General features: G+C 36.4%; 1 protein-coding gene across 6 annotated transcripts in view; it reads right to left on the reverse strand.

Annotated features, from left to right (window-relative positions):
- CACNA2D1 (calcium voltage-gated channel auxiliary subunit alpha2delta 1) overlaps window positions 1–19090 on the reverse strand; it is a 512643-nt gene that overhangs the window by 37818 nt on the left and 455735 nt on the right. For all 6 annotated transcript variants that reach the window (XM_067746078.1, XM_067746077.1, XM_067746079.1 and 3 more), the window contains 3 exons: window positions 15847–15923; window positions 13831–13891; window positions 6039–6136 (listed from right to left, as the gene is read on the reverse strand). In XM_067746078.1, the coding sequence (XP_067602179.1) occupies window positions 6039–6136; window positions 13831–13891; window positions 15847–15923 (236 nt within the window). The remainder of the gene's footprint in view (window positions 1–6038; window positions 6137–13830; window positions 13892–15846; window positions 15924–19090) is intronic.

Consider the following 19090-nt stretch of genomic DNA (forward strand, 5'->3'; position numbering starts at 1 on the left):
ATCTCAACACCAGCACCCAGCTTCACTCAACGACCAGCAAGCTACAGAGCTGGACACCCTATGCCAAACAACTAGCAAGACAGGAACACAGCCCCACCCATTAGCAGAGAGGCTGCCTAAAATCATAATAAGGCCACAGACCAGACGTGGACCTGCCCACCAGAAAGACAAGATCCAGCCTCATCCACCAGAACACAGGCACTAGTCCCCTCCACCAGGAAGCCTACACAACCCACTGAACCAACATTAGCCACTGGAGACAGACACCAAAAACAACGGGAACTACGAACCTGCAGCCTGCAAAAAGGAGACCCCAAACACAGTAAGATAAGCAAAATGAGAAGACAGAAAAACACACAGCAGATGAAGGAGCAAGATAAAAACCCACCAGACCTAACAAATGAAGAGGAAACAGGCAGTCTACCTGAAAAAGAATTCAGAATAATTATAGTAAAGATGATCCAAAATCTTGGAAATAGAAGAGACAAAAGGCAAGAAACATTAAACAAGAACCTTGAAGAGCTAAAGATGAAACAAGCAATGATGAACAACACAATAAATGAAATGAAAAATACTCTAGATGGGATCAATAGCAGAATAACTGAGGCAGAAGAACGGATAAGTGACCTGGAAGATAAAATAGTGGAAATAACTCCTGCAGAGCAGAATAAAGAAAAAAGAATGAAAAGAACTGAGGACAGTCTCAGAGACCTCTGGGACAACATGAAAACACCAACATTCGAATTATAGGGGTTCCAGAAGAAGAAGAGGAAAAGAAAGGGACTGAGAAAATATTTGAAGAGATTATAGTTGAAAACTTCCCTAATATGGGAAAGGAAATAGTTAATCAAGTCCAGGAAGCACAGAGAGTCCCATACAGGATAAATACAAGGAGAAATACGCCAAGACACATATTAATCAAACTGTCAAAAATTAAATACAAAGAAAACATATTAAAAGCAGCAAGGGAAAAACAACAAATAACACACAAGGGAATCCCCATAAGGTTAACAGCTGATCTTTCAGCAGAAACTCTGCAAGCCAGAAGGGACTGGGCAGGACATATTTAAAGTGATGAAGGAGAAAAACCTGCAACCAAGATTACCCTACCCAGCAAGGATCTCACTCAGATTTGATGGAGAAATTAAAACCTTTACAGACAAGCAAAAGCTGAGAGAGTTCAGCACCACCAAACGAGCTTTACAACAAATGCTAAAGGAACTTCTCTAGGCAGGAAACAAAAGAGAATGAAAAGACCTACAATAACGAACCCAAAACAGTTAAGAAAATGGGAATAGGAAAATACATATTGATTATTACCTTAAATGTAAATGGACTAAATGCTCCAGCCAAAAGATATAGACTGGCTGAATGGATACAAAAACAAGAGCCATATATATGCTGTCTACAAGAGACCCACTTCAAACCTAGAGACACATACAGACTGAAAGTAAGGGGATGGAAAAAGATATTCCATGCAAATGGAAACCAAAAGAAAGCTGGAGTAGCAATTCTCATATCAGATAAAATAGACTTTAAAATGAAGACTATTAGAAGAGACAAAGAAGGACACTACATAATGATCAAGGGATCGATCCAAGAAGAAGATATAAGAATTATAAATATTTATGCACCCAACATAGGAGCACCTCAATACATAAGGCAAATACTAACAGCCATAAAAGGGGAAATCAACAGTAACACATTCATAGTAGGGGACTTTTAACACCCTACTTTCACCAATGGACAGATCATCCAAAATGAAAATAAATACGGAAACACAAGCTTTAAATGATACATTAAACAAGATGGACTTAATTGATATTTATAGGACACTCCATCCAAAAACAACAGAATACACATTTTTCTCAAGTGCTCATGGAACATTCTCCAGGATAGATCATATCTTGGGTCACAAATCGAGCCTTGGTAAATTTAAGAAAATTGAGGGCTTCCCTGGTGACGCAGTGGTTGAGAGTCCGCCTGCCGATACAGGGGACATGGGTTTGTGCCCCGGTCCGGGAAGATCCCACATGCCGCGGAGCGGCTGGGCCCATGAGACATGGCAGCTGAGCCTGTGTGTCCGGAGCCTGTGCTCCGCAATGGGAGAGGCCACAACAGTGAAAGGCCCGTGTACCGCAAAAAAAAAAAAAAAAAGAAAGAAAATTGAAATTGTGTCAGGTATCTTTTCCGACCACAATGCTATGAGACTAGATATCAATCACAGGAAAAGATCTGTAAAAAATACAAACACATGGGGGCTAAACAATACACTACTTAATAACGAAGTGATCACTGAAGAAATCAAAGAGGAAATCAAAAAATACCTAGAAACAAATGACAATGGAGACACAACAACCCAAAACCTATGGGATGCAGCAAAAGCAGTTCTAAGAGGGAAGTTTATAGCAATACAATCCTACCTTAAGAAACAGGAAACATCTCGAATAAACAACCTAACCTTGCACCTAAAGCAATTAAAGAAAGAAGAACAAAAAAACTCCAAAGTTAGCAAGAGGAAAGAAATCATAAAAATCAGATCAGAAATAAAAAAGAAATGAAGGAAATGATAGCAAAGATCAATAAAACTAAAAGCTGGTTCTTTGAGAAGATAAAAATAATTGATAAACCATTAGCCAGACTCAATCAAGAAAATGAGGGAGAAGACTCAAATCAATAGAATTAGAAATGAAAAAGGAGAAGTAACAACTGACACTGCAGAGATACAAAAGATCATGAGAGATTACTAAAAGCAACTCTATGCTAATAAAATGGAAGAAATGGACAAATTCTTAGAAATGCACAACCTGCCAAGACTGAATCAGGATGAAATAGAAAATATGAACAGACCAATCACAAGCACTGAAATTGAGACTGTGATTGAAAATCTTCCAACAAACAAAAGCCCAGGATCAGATGGCTTCACAGGCGAATTCTATCAAACATTTAGAGAAGAGCTATCACCTATCCTTCTCAAACTCTTCCAAAATATAGCACAGGGAGGAACACTCCCAAACTCATTCTATGAGGCCACCATCACCTTGATACCAAAACCAGACAAGGATGTCACAAAGAAGGAAAACTACAGGCCAGTATCACTGATGAACATAGTTGCAAAAATCCTCAACAAAATACTAGCAAACAGAATCCAACAGCATATTAAAAGGATCATACACCATGATCAAGTGGGATTTATCCCAGGAATGCAAGGATTCTTCAATATACACATATCAATCAATGTGATAAACCATATTAACAAATTGAAGGAGAAAAACCATATGATCATCTCAATAGATGCAGAAAAAGCTTTCAACAAAATTCAACACTCATTTATGTTAAAAACCCTGCAGAAAGTAGGCATAGAGGGAACTTAGCTCAACATAATAAGGCCACATATGACAAACCCACAGCCAACATCATCCTCAATGGTGAAAAACTGAAAGCATTTCCACTAAGATCAGGAACAAGACAAGGTTGCCCACGCTCACCACTCTTATTCAACATCGTTTTGGAAGTTTTAGCCACAGCAATCAGAGAAGAAAAGGAAATAAAAGGAATCCAAATTGGAAAAGAAGAAGTAAAGCTGCCACTGTTTGCAGATGACATGATACTATACATAGAGAATCCTAAAGATGCTACCAGAAAACTACTAGAGCTAATCAATGAATTTGGTAAAGTAGCAGGATACAAAATTAATGCACAGAAATCTCTGGCATTCCTTTACACTAATGATGAAAAACGTGAAAGTGAAATCAAGAAAACACTCCCATTTACCACTGCAACAAAAAGAATAAAATATCTAGGAATAAACCTACCTAAGGAGACAAAAGACCCGTATGCAGGAAATTATAAGACACTGATGAAAGAAATTAAAGATGATACAAATAGATGGAGAGATATACCATGTTCTTGGATTGGAAGAATCAACATTGTGAAAATGACTCTACTACCCAAAGCAATCTATAGATTCAATGCAATCCCTATCAAGCTACCACTGGCATTTTTCACAGAACTAGAACAAAAAATTTCACAATTTGTATGGAAACACAAAAGACCCCGAATAGCCAAAGCAATCTTGAGAACGAAAAATGGAGCTGGAGGAATCAGGCTCCCTGACTATACTACAAAGCTACAGTAATCAAGACAGTATGGTACTGGCACAAAAACAGAAAAATAGATCAATGGAACAGAATAGAAAGCCCAGAGATAAACCCACGCACATATGGTCACCTTATCTTTGATAAAGGAGACAGGAATGTATAGTGGAGAAAGGACAGCCTCTTCAATAAGTGGTGCTGGGAAAACTGGACAGGTACATGTAAAAGTATGAGATTAGATCACTCCCTAACACCATACACAAAAATAAGCTCAAAATGGATTAAAGACCTAAATGTAAGGCCAGACACTATCAAACTCTTAGAGGAAAACATAGGCAGAACACTCTATGACATAAATCACAGCAAGATTCTTTTTGGCCCACCTCCCAGAGAAATGGAAATAAAAACAAAAATAAACAAATGGGACCTAATGAAACTTCAAAGCTTTTGCACAGCAAAGGAAACCGTAAACAAGACCAAAAGACAACCCTCAGAATGGGAGAAAATATTTGCAAATGAAGCAACTGACAGAGGATTAATCTCCAAAATTTATAAGCAGCTCATGCAGCTCAATAACAAAAAGCAGACAACCCAATCCAAAAATGGGCAGAAGACCTAAATAGACATTTCTCCAAAGAAAATATACAGTCTGCCAACAAACACATGAAAGAATGCTCAACATCATTAATCATTAGAGAAATGCAAATTAAAACTACAATGAGATATCATCTCACACCAGTCAGAATGGCCATCATCAAAAAATCTAGAAACAATAAATGCTGGAGAGGGTGTGGAGAAAAGGGAACACTCTTGCACTGCTCGTGGGAATGTAAGTTGGTACAGCCACTATGGAAAACAGTATGGAGGTTCCTTAAAAAACTACAAATAAAACTACCATATGACCCAGCAATCCCACTACTGGGCATATACCCTGAGAAGACCATAATTCAAAAAGAGTCATGTACCAAAATGTTCATTGCAGCTCTATTTAAAATAGCCCGGAGATGGAAACAACCTAAGTGTCCATCATCGGATGGATGGATAAAGAAGATGTGGCACATATATACAATGGAATATTACTCAGCCATAAAAAGAAACGAAATTGAGCTATTTGTAATTAGGTGGATAGACCTAGAGTCTGTCATACAGAGTGAAGTAAGTCAGAAATAGAAAGATAAATACCGTATGCTAACACATATATATGGAATTTAAGAAAAAAAAATGTCATGAAGAACCTAGGAGTAAGACAGGAATAAAGACACAGACCTACTAGAGAATGGACTTGAGAATATGGGGAGGGGGAAGGGTAAGCTGTGACAAAGCGCGAGAGAGGCATGGACATATATACACTACGAAATGTAACGTAGATAGCTAGTGGGAAGCAGCCGCATAGCACAGGGAGATGAACTCGGTGCTTTGTGACCGCCTGGAGGGGTGGGATAGGGAGGGTGGGAGGGAGGGAGACGCAAGAGGGAAGAGATATTGGAACATATGTATATGTATAAGTGATTCACTTTGTTATAAAGCAGAAACTAACACACCATTGTAAAGCAATTATACTCTAATAGAGATGTAAAGAATAAATAAACTAAAATAAAATGTGTTTTCCTCTGCATAGAGGAAAGAACAATGCAATAAAGAACCTTCAAAAGATCATTCCAAATTCAGTTTCCCAAATTTGACAGGAACAAGGTAAGCATATACTATTTACATCTAACCTTTTGCAAGTATTGAATACCTGGATTTGAACACTGGATTTTACTTAATAACAGAATAAAATTTCTGTAATATATAAAAAAATTAAGGGTCAAATTATTACCATTAAAATTTCAAAAAGTAAATAAATAAACCAGCATACCAACAAACTAAATTGAACCACGATTTGACTACTTTGGATAATAACCACAGTGAAGCAATTATTGCAAATTAACGCATACTTACATGATGGGTTGTTCGGAGTTTTTCTATCAATAAGCTCATTAAAATTTAAAAGAAATTCGGTGTTATTATCTGATATTTTAAGATCATTGCAGTAATCTCTGAAAAAAATAGTTTAGGATATTAGGTGTTAAAATCACAACCTTACAAAAATGTACACAGTAAGCATAGGTAGTGAAAACACTTAATTTTTAAACTTTTTACTAGCTGCATGACTTCGCAAGCTGTTGAATTCTGGTTATCTCCATTTTCTCATCCTTATAATGGAATAATACTTTAACATCAAGTGGTCAGGATTATATATTATATATTAAATATATTAACCATTTGAACTCTGGACAGAAGGTGCCCAATAAGTGTTGGCTTCTGTTACTCCTACTGTACTATTGTCATTTTATGCAGTAGGTTAGCAATTTACATATAGAAATTAAGACTGAGAAATTTAAAGATATATATTTATCAAATATCTACAATAAACCCATTGTGTTAACGTTTTTTTGAGAAATTACTATTTTAAAAAATGGAGTACAATAAAGTGGCATTTATTTAGTTATTTGCACATATCTGTAATTACTGACTTAAGAAAAGACACTAATGTCTCTGTATTCAGCTGACTGCAAGATTGTTTTGGCACATGAAAAAAGTAAGTGCTCACACAGATCATCAGTTGGAAAGGAGAATTATTTTAATAATCTTTTCAGATAATTGTGGGTGTTCTTTTCTCTTTAGTAACAATTTGTAACAATCAAGTAACAATCTTGATTATTTGCAATTTCTTGATTCATAATTTGTGATATGGAATCTGAAACCATACCAATGAACATTTTGTACTCTGTTATATTAAAATTCAATGCACCATCTTACATTTTGAATGAATCTTTTACCCATCATGATTTTTATCACATCATAAATTGATTATTTGGAAGATATGAATAACGCAGATGTTCTAAACGGTAACATATTTTATTACACAATAATGAAAATTCACATTCATTAATAACATCACTGATCTCACCAGATAAGTCTATATAACTATGGGGAAGCTGTCATGCTTACAGTAATGAATATGTAACTTTCCTAAAATTCTAATTTTTGTTTGAAGTTCAGGTTTTGTCATTGGGAACAAATACTCCAGTTGTTTTCTTCAAAGTAAAAGGCTCACTTAACTAATTTTTGAGAAAATGTCTGCCAAATACCCAAGTCTGAATAACCACAGTTCCTCTGTCATTCATTCTTTCTAGTAAAATGATATCTCATGGAAAAAAAGCAAGAATCTCCTATTTTAGCTCTCAATTCACACAATTTTTGGAGATAGGCAAGTTACTCCGGTATGCAGTAAAACTTCCTTTTTTTTTTTTACACAGAGTATTAAAAGACATATACTCATGGGTAAACCTCAGTAAAATTAATAATTCTTACTGCTTTAGTCAAGGATATTTTAAAGTGACACTGGCTTTTTCCCCAATGTGGGTGCCTGGCAATGAAGATTACAGTGGCTACCAGTAGTCTTTAGTACCACTGTCTTGATTCCTGATAAGGTATCAGCTCACCATTGCTTCTGTACTGTCACTGCAAATGTCAATATGATGAAAAACACAAATGCCATTTAACGTTGTTAGGAAAACAGCTTTGTCCTTGCAGATTCTCTGAAAGAGACTTTGGAACCCACAGGGTTCTATACTTTGAGAACTGCTGTCCTAAGTGTTTTGGAAATTAAGAATAAATGTAAGGCAACATAAATATTATAAGAAGATTGCAATTATAACAACTAGGTTAATACAACTAACAGACTGGTTAATCAAATATTCAAGACAAAAATGCAATCAAAAAGTAAACATTTTCAGATGCAAAAAGTAAACATTATCTAAATACAAAGCTGCAGAGAGGAAAAGAATGTCAGAACTTCAAAAACGAGACTTCTCGGTTCATGGAAAATTTTCGTTTAAAGACAAGGTTTAAAAAGTTTTCATAATACCCATTAAATTATTGACAGAGCTAAAGTTGACTTCTTCCCACAATGCTATGCTTTTTTGGAAATAACACTAGCCTGGAAGTCAAAAGGCCAATACATTGAACTAGGATCGCACAGAATTAGAAGCTGATGGGAAAGTTTTAGAAGGATTAAATAGAATGTTTTAGAAGGACTAAATGAAATAATTATTAATAAAATCATTAATAAAACATGGAATTTTAAAATTCGATGTTATTGTCTAGAAGGCATTTCTAAAATTTTCTTTTAATCATTTAATCCTAAAAATAACTTTATCAGAAGGTAATTTAATATTTTAATAGTGAGGAAACTGAGATTCAAAGATATAAAAAGATTTACCCAAAGGCACCTAACTAGCAAGTGGTCAAGCCCTGAGGGGAAAGGGAAGCCAAGTCTTCAGATCCCTAATTAGTGTTTTAACATAACCTACACTGTGCTTCAGGCCAAAAGCAGCTTTGACCTCTACCAATAGAAGGCTGTCAGTGTTGTGAGCAGTTAGTTTAGACAACGTCGTCATGTTATGTTTTGTTTCTGTTTTGATCCTTGCTGGCTCGGTTGTGCCCAACTTTGAAGGAATCTAAAGATATTATTGACTTTTGATGTATCCTAATGGCAAAAGCAGTGAAAGTGCTGAACTACCATTAAGGAAAGTTGTTGAATTAGGACGTGAGTAGAAGTGAAAGAATTTAAACAACTGCGACGTGAGAAAACACAACGCTGAACGTTGTGTCAGGGGAATGAGTTCTCCAGTAGTAAGAATGAGCCGGGACAACAGAAAGTTACACACCAGGCAGAGCAGGGTGCCTGTGCACTACGTAGTAAGTAGCAAGAGCCTGACTGAAATATTTGGGATGTGAATGTACGTCTAGACAGACAGCATCAACATCGGTTGCCTGTTAGCCTAATGATTGTTCAGCATAGGCCTGGGAGTTGACAACTGGAGATAATCAGCATTTCTTAAGATCTCTCCCAAAGGAACCACCCCAGGAAAGTGCATGACAGGCAATAACTGTGGTTACAACTGCTGAGTTCCCTCAGGACGTGTGGGATAGACTTTGCTGATAAACTTTCTATGAGGCACTGTGTTTCTAAAAGAGATCAATCTTATGCATATTGATCATTACTTTTCTGAGGAATTTTTTTTTTCCCCTAAAAAAGATTAAAGTAGCAAGGTGGAGAAACCTCTGGATGGCTTTAAAGGAACAAATTCAATTTCGATTTGCTGAAAATACCTTCAGGGCCTCAAAGCTATATAATCTTTTTTGGTCACTTTGTGTTTCTGACCGAAATGGGATTTGTAACTTAAATGGCTGCAAACTAAAAGATCTTTGGTATTAGAAATTTGGCAAATTATTTATTTCTAGAAAGTCAGTTTGTTCTCATTCTATTCCACGAACTTACATAGGTCATACATCTCAAATTAGCATTGAATTACTGGTGATCACATACTTTTCTTTCTTATTCTAACTTATCTTTGAAGTGCTTTCTCATTTCTGATTATCCAAGAAAGATAGAAAAATTAATCCATGTTGTAGACTTTCATCCCTATGACTGTAATTTTCTTAAAGATAGGAAAAATGCTCCACACATCTGTATTCTCCATGCTTTCCTTTCCAGTTTTCAAAATTTAAGGAAATTGCAAAAACCGAGTACTAACTAGGATCAAAGAGTTTAATTATTTAAGAATTAACAAAAATGGTTCTACCTTTAAATTTCACGAGCTTTCTTCTTTAAATTATTTTAAAATAACTGCTTTTTAACATCCTTTATTATTATTATTGGCCACACCACATGCCTTGCGGGATCTTATTTCCCCAATCAGGGATTGAACCCGGGCCCATGGCAGTGTGCCAAGTCCTAACCACTGGACCACCAGGAAATTCCCATAACATCTTTTATTAAATAACTATCCCTCCTGCTCTGACCTCTTAATATAACCATCAGTAATAATAAATAAGGGCTTCCCTGGTGGCGCAGTGGTTGAGAGTCCGCCTGCCGATGCAGGGAACGTGGGTTCATGCCCCGGTCCGGGAAGATCCCGCATGCCGCAGAGTGGCTGGGCCCGTGAGCCATGGCCGCTGAGCCATGGCCTGCATGTCCGGAGCCTGTGCTCCGCAACGGGAGAGGCCACAGCAGTGAGAGGTCCGCGTACCGCAAAAAAATAATAATAAATAATATTTATTTAAGATCATGTCATACCAAGAGGTATGCTAAATATTCTGCATGCAATATTATCTCACTTAAAGCTTATAAAAACTGTATGAGGTAGGTATTATTGTTAGCACCATTTTACAAGTAAAGGAACTAAGATGCAGAGAATCTGAGTAACACAGCTATGACCATGAAAATCTGGGAAACAGATCCTGAAAGTCTTTCTGTAGAGTTTGCTTCACTGTTTCCCATTAATAACAGTGACAAAAACATATGCTGGATATTCTATGCTACATAAATGTCTCCCTTTTCTCACCAATTTTTTCTTTATCCCAATTTTCTATCAGTTTACTTTCCACAAATCTTTGAATACACATCCAATGCTCATGTTTCCAGGAAATGTTCCCTACAAAACTATTTTACTCAGCTGTACTGGACATTCTTTTGAGATTCCCTAAGTATTTGCATATTCAGTGTAGATATTTATACCTTAGAGTAGCAAGGAAACAGATTCAAATCCCGTATTATTTAACATCTCTAAAACTGTTTCCGGATCTGTGAAATAGGATAATATATAACACTAATTTATTAGAGAGCTCTTTTGAGGGGTAAATATAATCAAATCATACATGTGAATCATACATGTAAAAGGCTTAACACATGTTAACTGGGGTGAACACTCATTGTTTCTCCCACAAGCTACGACATTTCTTCCCTCCTCTGCTATTTGCTCCTTCCCCGAACACACAGGTGAATTCTAGTCTTCCAGCCAGTCATATTGATATTGAACGTGACAGGCCACAGAAATGATCCATATGCTAATCGTTGCTGAACTATAACAAAATCCACTGTCTATGAATTGGGAATTGAGATTGAGAGAGATATTTATCTTCTCTGGGAATTCCTGGACGTTTACCATGCTCGGAGGGAGAGTCTCAACACAGGGCACCCCGTATCTCAACCTCTTCTCACCCCTGTGCTACAATAATATTCCGCTTTCCAGCTAAAACTAGCTTTAGCAGTGGCCCAAAGTTACTTGTATCAAAAAGTTGCTAGTAAGATTGTAGGTAGTATAATTAATAATATGATTTTTAAAATACTTTTCATACATTTATAGATTCTCCAGTTGTCAACTATTTATGAGGCCCCCACTGTGTGCCAGTCAGTAGATTTGATATTGAGTATTGAATGGTAAGTCAGACAGATGCCATCATGTCTGTGTTGGGGAAAATAAAATGAAAGGTGGCCAGTACTCTAGTACAGGAAATACAGGATTCTATGAAGCAGTCAGCAAGGATGTCTAATCCAGTGATGATGGGAAAGAAATTCCCAGATCAAGGAGCTTTCAAGTTGGAGTTTGGGAAGGACCGGAGGTGTGTGTGTTCAATCCAAAATAGAAAAGAAAATGAGTGGATGAAAAGCAGTAAGGAGGAAAAAACAATGCATTTTAGGAAATAAGAAAAGTTTAGTGTGGCTAGACTTTAAAGCAGAGGTTGACAGACTGTTTCTTAAAGGGCAAGAGAGTAAATGATTCAGGCTCTATGGGCTAAAAGGTCTAGGCCACAAGCCCTCGGCTCTGCCTTTGTAGTGAAAGCAGCCACGGGCAATACATCAACAAATGCCTGCGGCTGTGTTCTAATAAAACTTTACGTATAAAGTTTTATACGTAAAACTGCAGGCTGTAGCTTGTCAGCCCCTGATTTAGAGTACAGGGGACCACACTGGTAAACTGGGACCTAGTGACAGAAGATTTGAAAGCCTTCCTATACAGTATCGATTATCATGGGGATAATACGAAGCCACTGGTTAGTATTTAACAGCCGAGAAACATAATGTTATTGAAAGTTTAGAGACTCCCTCTGCTTACAGAAAGGAGACAGAAATTGGAAGTAAGGGAGAAATACTGGAGGCAGGGAGATCAATTAAGAGGCAGCCTTAGTAGTTTAAGTGAGGAAGGCACTAGCCTGAACTAGAACAAAGGCAGCAGAGTTTGACAGACATACTTGATACTCATAAGATAAATTCTATGTGGCAAGACTTGTTGATCGACCAGAAGTTCCATATAAAGGAAAGGGAGCAAAGACATCTATCAGGTTTCAAGACTGGGTATTTGGGGAGAACAGTATTTTTGTCACTGAGGCAACACAGAAAGAAGAGTTTTCCAAAGAGGACAAATGTTCAGGAGATCATGAGTTTGGAGCACCTTGAAGAGAGATTCCTATTAGGCTCCATAAACATGAAGTCTCATATTAAAATATGTAGGGTAGACATAAAGTCTGGAAATATATTGTTAGATCTTATATTATAATGTAAGGTCAATAAACCACACAGTATGCCTATTTTGTTTCTAGATGTTACCAACATCCTGTAGATTTGGGAGCCATCACCCCAAACTGTAGACACAGAATAGTGGGCGTCTGTGGTATGTCTGTAGACTCAAAATAGGAAGATAAGAGAGCCCAGGCCAGCAGCTTCATATGAGTGATGTGCACAAGAAGGGAAGCTCATGAAAGAGACTGAATATGCAGCCAGGGAGGGAGGAAGAAAACCAGAAAAGTATGTCATTAAGCAAGAGGAGGCAGAATGTCAAAGCGTGGGATCAGCAGTGTCCAAGCCTGAAGGCAGTTCAAGCAGGAACACTGCTTGAGGGCAGAGTCACTCACAAAGCCAGAAATATGCTTAGTTAACAGAGATTTCTCAAAAAGTTATGTATATTCCCTACTTTCAATAAGAACCAAAAATTCAGATAGTCTTATGCAGAAATAGAAAGAATAACTGAGACCAGTTTTTAGGAGCCTTCTTAGAGCAATTTCTTTAAGAAGGAAAAATTGTGAGAATTGGATACTACAAGCTTCTGAATCTATTTTATTCAGTAGCCTAGGGTAATAGGAATTCTGTTGATTTGTCTTATTACATGTGTCTGATGGAGAGTGGGAGTCAAAAACGAAGGAAAGAAATAGAAATAAAGAATAATCTTGGATCCTTGAATGGAGTTTCAAATAATTATAAGAAAATAGAGGTAGAGATGAAGATGTACATTAGAGCTACGGAAGGGGGATTATAAGCGAGAGAAGTAAAATTGGTTAGGAGGAAAGAATGATAATCTTAAAAATTATGTGAGAAAATCTCACTGTATTAAAATATATTTCCCAAAAACTTGTGTTAAAAAAATCAGTGATGTTGTCATTCTATGAGGCATACACATCCTTGTGTATATATACACATATATGTATATATCTGTACATATCTATGCATATCTATCTCAGTGTGTGTGTGTGTGTGTGTGTGTGTGTGTGTGTGTGTGTGTAGAGACAGAAGGTGAGAGTTTGTATGTGTATACATAGTCACAAATGCAAATTCACAACTCTTCGTTTTTCTTGGATATACTGTTGGTTCCAACAAAAGCAAAACCTCCATCTGTCCTATTCACCGCTGTATCCCCAAGTCAGCGTATTCTTTAGCACACAGCAGCTAAGTACCCGAATGAGTAAATGAATGAAAGAACAGCATTCTCTTTCAGTTTTAAAGTTATTGTTTCCTTTGGTTCCATAATTTGGCATGGCATAATCCACAGCAGTCTTGACCCCAGCTCAGACCTGTTCTTGAAGCCCTACATATCCACAATGAGCTATAAAAAAAGAAAACAAAACCTACCTTGGTGCTATGAATGTATAGCCAGATTCTTCAAAATTATCCGGCTTCAATGTTTCTGAATCTGCAAAGATAATGTTACAGGTTTAGACAAACCGGAATATGCATCCTGAGATTTGATGTCAATAGGAAGGCATTAGAAAAATAACCTTACACGGAAAAATAAAAACAGACTATTTCCATCCTAAACTGAAACATATGAATGAATATAAAGATCCCCAATACTTCACAGTAATAAAATCAATTTTAATTTCATAACATGGATTACAACATTATATCAAAGACAATGTTAGGTCTATAATTTTCCCATTTACTAACTAACCCTACTATAACCAAGATAGCCTTTAAAAAGTGACTTTTGTCAGTGTTACACCAGAGGTATTTATTTAAAATGTCAAATATTTTACCAATATCATGATAAAGAAAATGATTTTAATAAACCCATTAATGCCTTTAGTGAATTAATAGCATTCTTCATATTAGTATGAATTAGAAAGTGCAAGGATAAAAACACACAAGTATTTAAGAAAAAAACAGAAAGTGAAATAGGTTACGTATATAAACACAGGCATATTCTTTCCCCCTTTTTTGCCGCTAAGGTCTGAGTGATCATGGAGGAAAATCTAGCAAATGAGAAGCACAGAGGATAGTATCCAATAGGAATGGAAATATCAGTGGAAATGTCAAGTGTACTAAACAAAAAGAAATTGAGCAACAAGAAAATACTTGCCCTTCATTCTGCCCGTTTTTGCTGTGAAAATCCATCAGAAAGAGAAAGCAGGGAAACAAAAAAAAAAGAGGGTAAAAGCAAAGGGGGGTCACAAACAATATTTTATTCAATGACTTTCTTGAATAAAAATATTGTGCATAGATCAAAGGTTTATTTATGTACAGCTGTAGTCTGCAAGAAAAGACACATATTTTTGAAGACTGGAAAATATGTCCTGTCAATTACTACTAGAGCACCCTCTCTGTACTGTGGTTATTTCAAGGGTCTGTTTTGCAAAGTGGCTAACGCAAGTGCAATACCAATGATGCTAGCCTATAAACAGAAGCATTTACCAATCATCAAAGACCCACTAGGCACCCCCTCATTTATCAAGTGAAGAACTAGCTCATGCAAAGTTGGTGGCTGTTAAAAGACCATCATATCTATCTATCAAGTGAAAGCGGAAATATAAAGGTCTAAATTACCACAATGTGCAATGAGAATCAGGACTGCAGAGACCAAAAAAGAACTGACAGAGAAAGGAAAGAAACTGTAGTTCATGTACAGTCAGAGGTAAAAGGTATATACATATATATTTTTTACTTTATTGTAACAGACAAAATTTCGGTGGTTAGAAATAATTGAGTGATATGCAAAGGATATGATGGTCATTTTACTTTACTGAAGCTAGTCACCCAAAACAAAGATTAATCATGACTTGAAATATGCACTAGTGTTAATAATTACTCCACATTCCAAATGACGCTTAAAAAAAACCCCAAACTGATCCATTTGAGTTACTGAAAACATTAATTTGGATAATTAGAAGAAAGTTAATTGCCAAACCAAAGCCAAAGACCAGTAAAATTTAATTTATTCCAACGAAGTCGACGATGTGGAGCATAATATCATTCTTGCCAAATGCAAAAAAAAAAAAGAAAAGAAAAACTTTACTACTACCAGCAGAGTGCCATGAGTAGAGACTGTGTGAAACATTTTGTGCCAGCTAGCAGACCCTTAAAACAATAGCAACAGAGGACACAGCACTGCAATGATTCTATGAGCACAAAGCAAGGCAGGGGAGGGTGGTAGGGACTGCCAGTGAGACTGGAGTACCTGCTCATATTCTATCCATGTAGAATACTTCTTGTTCCTTGCATGTTTGGAATGGGTTAGAATCATTGCTGTTGATTTGGTAATAACACCCACTAAAATGTATAAGCCTTGGGTATTCCAAAGTCTGGACGTATTTAAACCTCTGGCACTAGGAGATAACAAACAGACCCTGAAGTCGCTTTCACAGTACTTACATCTGGCCTGAGTTATTGTCTCTTCTATTTTGGCTTTTATATAGTAAAAACTGTAGGTTGGTAATACCAAGGCCAAACTGCAATAGAAACAAGAGAAGCATAAACACAAACAAACAAAAATGAAACATAACTTAAAGAAAAAAGACACATCAAGTTCATGGAAAATCCAAAGATCTTCCTCATGGGAAGGAAAAGACATATTACTTTGACAGGAAAATGCTTTCACCAAATAGGGTACTTAATTTGGTCTTGCCATCCAGTTCTCTACATTGTAGAGAATCAGAAGAGACACATGGAAAGTAAGCTACAAAATATGCCCATAAATCAGCTGAAGAAGAAATGTCATGGATACTGTATTTTCAGAAAACTATATTAAAATACTTTGTGGACAAAAATAGAAGAATACTAGGGCTACGTTTAAGCAAAGTAATTATATCATGCCAATTGGCTATCCCCTCCCTAACGAATTATACATAATGTTACAGTGCTTGCTAGCAAATGTACACTACTAAAAATTACAAATGAAAGAAGTATTATTATCATGACTAATTACACAATGCATAGTCTCTTTTGAGGGGTTAAATACCTAATATTGTACAACTCTCTTCTAGGCCATTTCCCCCATGTCTTTTGGAAGGGAAATTCAGGTTCCTTTATAGAACTTGCTCATCCCATTGGTTCTTACCCAACAGTGTAACTGTATTTATTTCAAGTTCATTAACTGTGGAAATCCCATATCATTTGGCAGATTGCTGTTAGGCACAGTAGGAAAAACATCTTGACTTTAATAGTTTACAAGAGCCATGGGCTACTCTAGTCCCACGGTACATGTACACACTGGAGGAAAGCTCCAGTGCAAATCTTAAGCCAAATTCTGAACATTTTAGACGCAAGGACTGTCATACAATCCTGTCATCCAACCTGTCTTAATATGACTGTACAAACCGAAAAGATGACAGGCAGGTAACCCATCCAACCCTGTCTTAACATGACTGTACAAACTGAAAAGATGACAGGCAGGTAACCGCACTCATTTTGAAGCTGACAATGAATAAAACACACAAAATACTGGAATTGTTAAAAGGTATCAGAATATGATGCACTTTCCCGTAGCAACTGCATATGTGTAATTCTTCTACTCTCACGATGGCAGATACACATGTGCAGAACATAACTAATTATTCCACATCCATACTCACAGTTGCAAATGGTCTCTGCTATCCTTTGAATACAGAAGGAAACTAACGAACTAATGCCAAAAATGAGGTTATCGCTAAGATTTCCAATGCAACTATTATTAAAAAACGACGCTTAATTAATGTGAGCAATTGAGTTATTCAGCATTCATTTTTACAATTTAACCCCAAATTTAGCAATGCACAGAAAAATGTGTGCATTTCTAGGCTTCTGAGTATTTCTAGGCATTTGCAGAAGATCTTCTTTTAAATCACTCAAGCCTCATGTTTCCCAGGCTTTGAGGATGGATGTCCAAAGTGTAATGCTGTTATACATTTTTTATGAGCAATATAGAACAGGACAAAATATAAAATTCCAGGTTTTTCTTATGAATATATGCTAAAAATTCACTCTATGAAGAGGAAAAATGCAAGGGCTTGTTTGCTACAATTTAATTATGCAGTCAAGATAGCAAAGTAAGTGGATGCTTGTTACCTCCAATTCCCAAATCTTTCTCCATCATTAAGTAATTCATAAACTTTCCTTACGGGAAAAGGTCAGAGAAATAAAATGTTATGTAGATTTAATGAAAATCTCCACATTCATTTTAAAGGTAACTTCCTTTAAGGGGAGGCAGAGATTAAAATTAAAATAAGCAGTGCAATTAGTCTGAAAGCAAGATGACCTTTCATGATTCACTTGCCATTTATAAAATGTAGAGCAGAATTAGTGAGCATTTGAAGACTGTCTCCCACAAATGCCTCTCAAGGGAAATTAGGACATTTTTATTGCCCTATCAGCATTTATTGCTAAGAGAAACTTCAAATTAAGACCGATAACATTACATCATGTGGCTGCTACAGTGTCACACTGTAAGCTTGGGTTACATCTCATGTACCATAAAAAATAGTGTGGAAACCCATGAGGAACACAATAGACGTTTTAAAACTGACATATCGAATATACATTTTATTGGCCTGCAAGTCTCAGGTCGCTATTAATAGCTATACTTTATTTTATAGAAAAATATGGTTACACATAATTTAGTGATTTTTTTCTTCAGGCAACAGTTATTTCTTCAACCTATAGCAGATAAGCTCTTCAATCAACATTCTGAGTCAAGGATGCTGCCATATGCAGCGTTTGCTGTCTCTCTCCTTATAAAACCAACAAATCAAGTCTGCTTTATTTTCTCCCAGGGATAAAAGTCTAATAAAGCCAGTGGCCACCAGATGGATGGTACAGCCCATGCAATATTTTTGTGACTCCCATAAACATGGTTAACTTAGTTAAATGGAATATAACACACTTTTCAACTCATTTATATCACCATAAAAATCAAACTCTTCATTAAAAAAAGAGAACATTCTGTTAAAATAACTACTATATTTCAAAATATGTTATATCAAGTTATATCAAGGCTTAAGGAGACAGAAATCACTAAGTGAAATTTGATACCTAATTCATTAAATAAAAACACTGCCATTTTTTCCCTTCTATTTAGATGTAATATGTTGTTCTAGCTTCTTATTTGTGGATTTATTTGTACAGAGATTCAGAGGAGTACTTACAATGGAAATAGATTTAATCTGGCTCTGAGTTGTAGATTTGTGAAGAGAATGTGTGAAGAAAACATGCAAAGGTGTGAAGTTAGGGCTTGTTCAGAGAACAGTGGTTTGTATGGGTAGTGCAGTGCAGTGGGCGAAACGACAGGGCAGACAGGTTAGGCTAGAAATGTGTGATGTGAATTTCAGACTTGGAATCCAAACTTGGATAAAAATGGAAAGAGACTAAAGTTTTGTGAACAAGGAGAGACGTACTCAGAACTGGAGAAAAGAACATCAATCTGGCCACCTGTATTACAACTTGTGTGTGAGGGAAAGGGGATGAATGCAGGAGACATTTGTGAGGCTATTAAAAACATATTTAAGCAAGGTACAGTAAGAATTTAAAATTCCCCCAGAGTATAATTATGACTGCAGTAGGACCAACCATCAGACTGACTCACTGTCAGGGTCAAAAAGAAATGGTTTTTCTAACTTAGAATTTGTTTGTCTAAGAAACAAAG

This window comes from Pseudorca crassidens, chromosome 8 (genome assembly GCF_039906515.1).
Source record: "Pseudorca crassidens isolate mPseCra1 chromosome 8, mPseCra1.hap1, whole genome shotgun sequence".
NCBI classification, from domain to species: Eukaryota; Metazoa; Chordata; class Mammalia; order Artiodactyla; family Delphinidae; genus Pseudorca; species Pseudorca crassidens.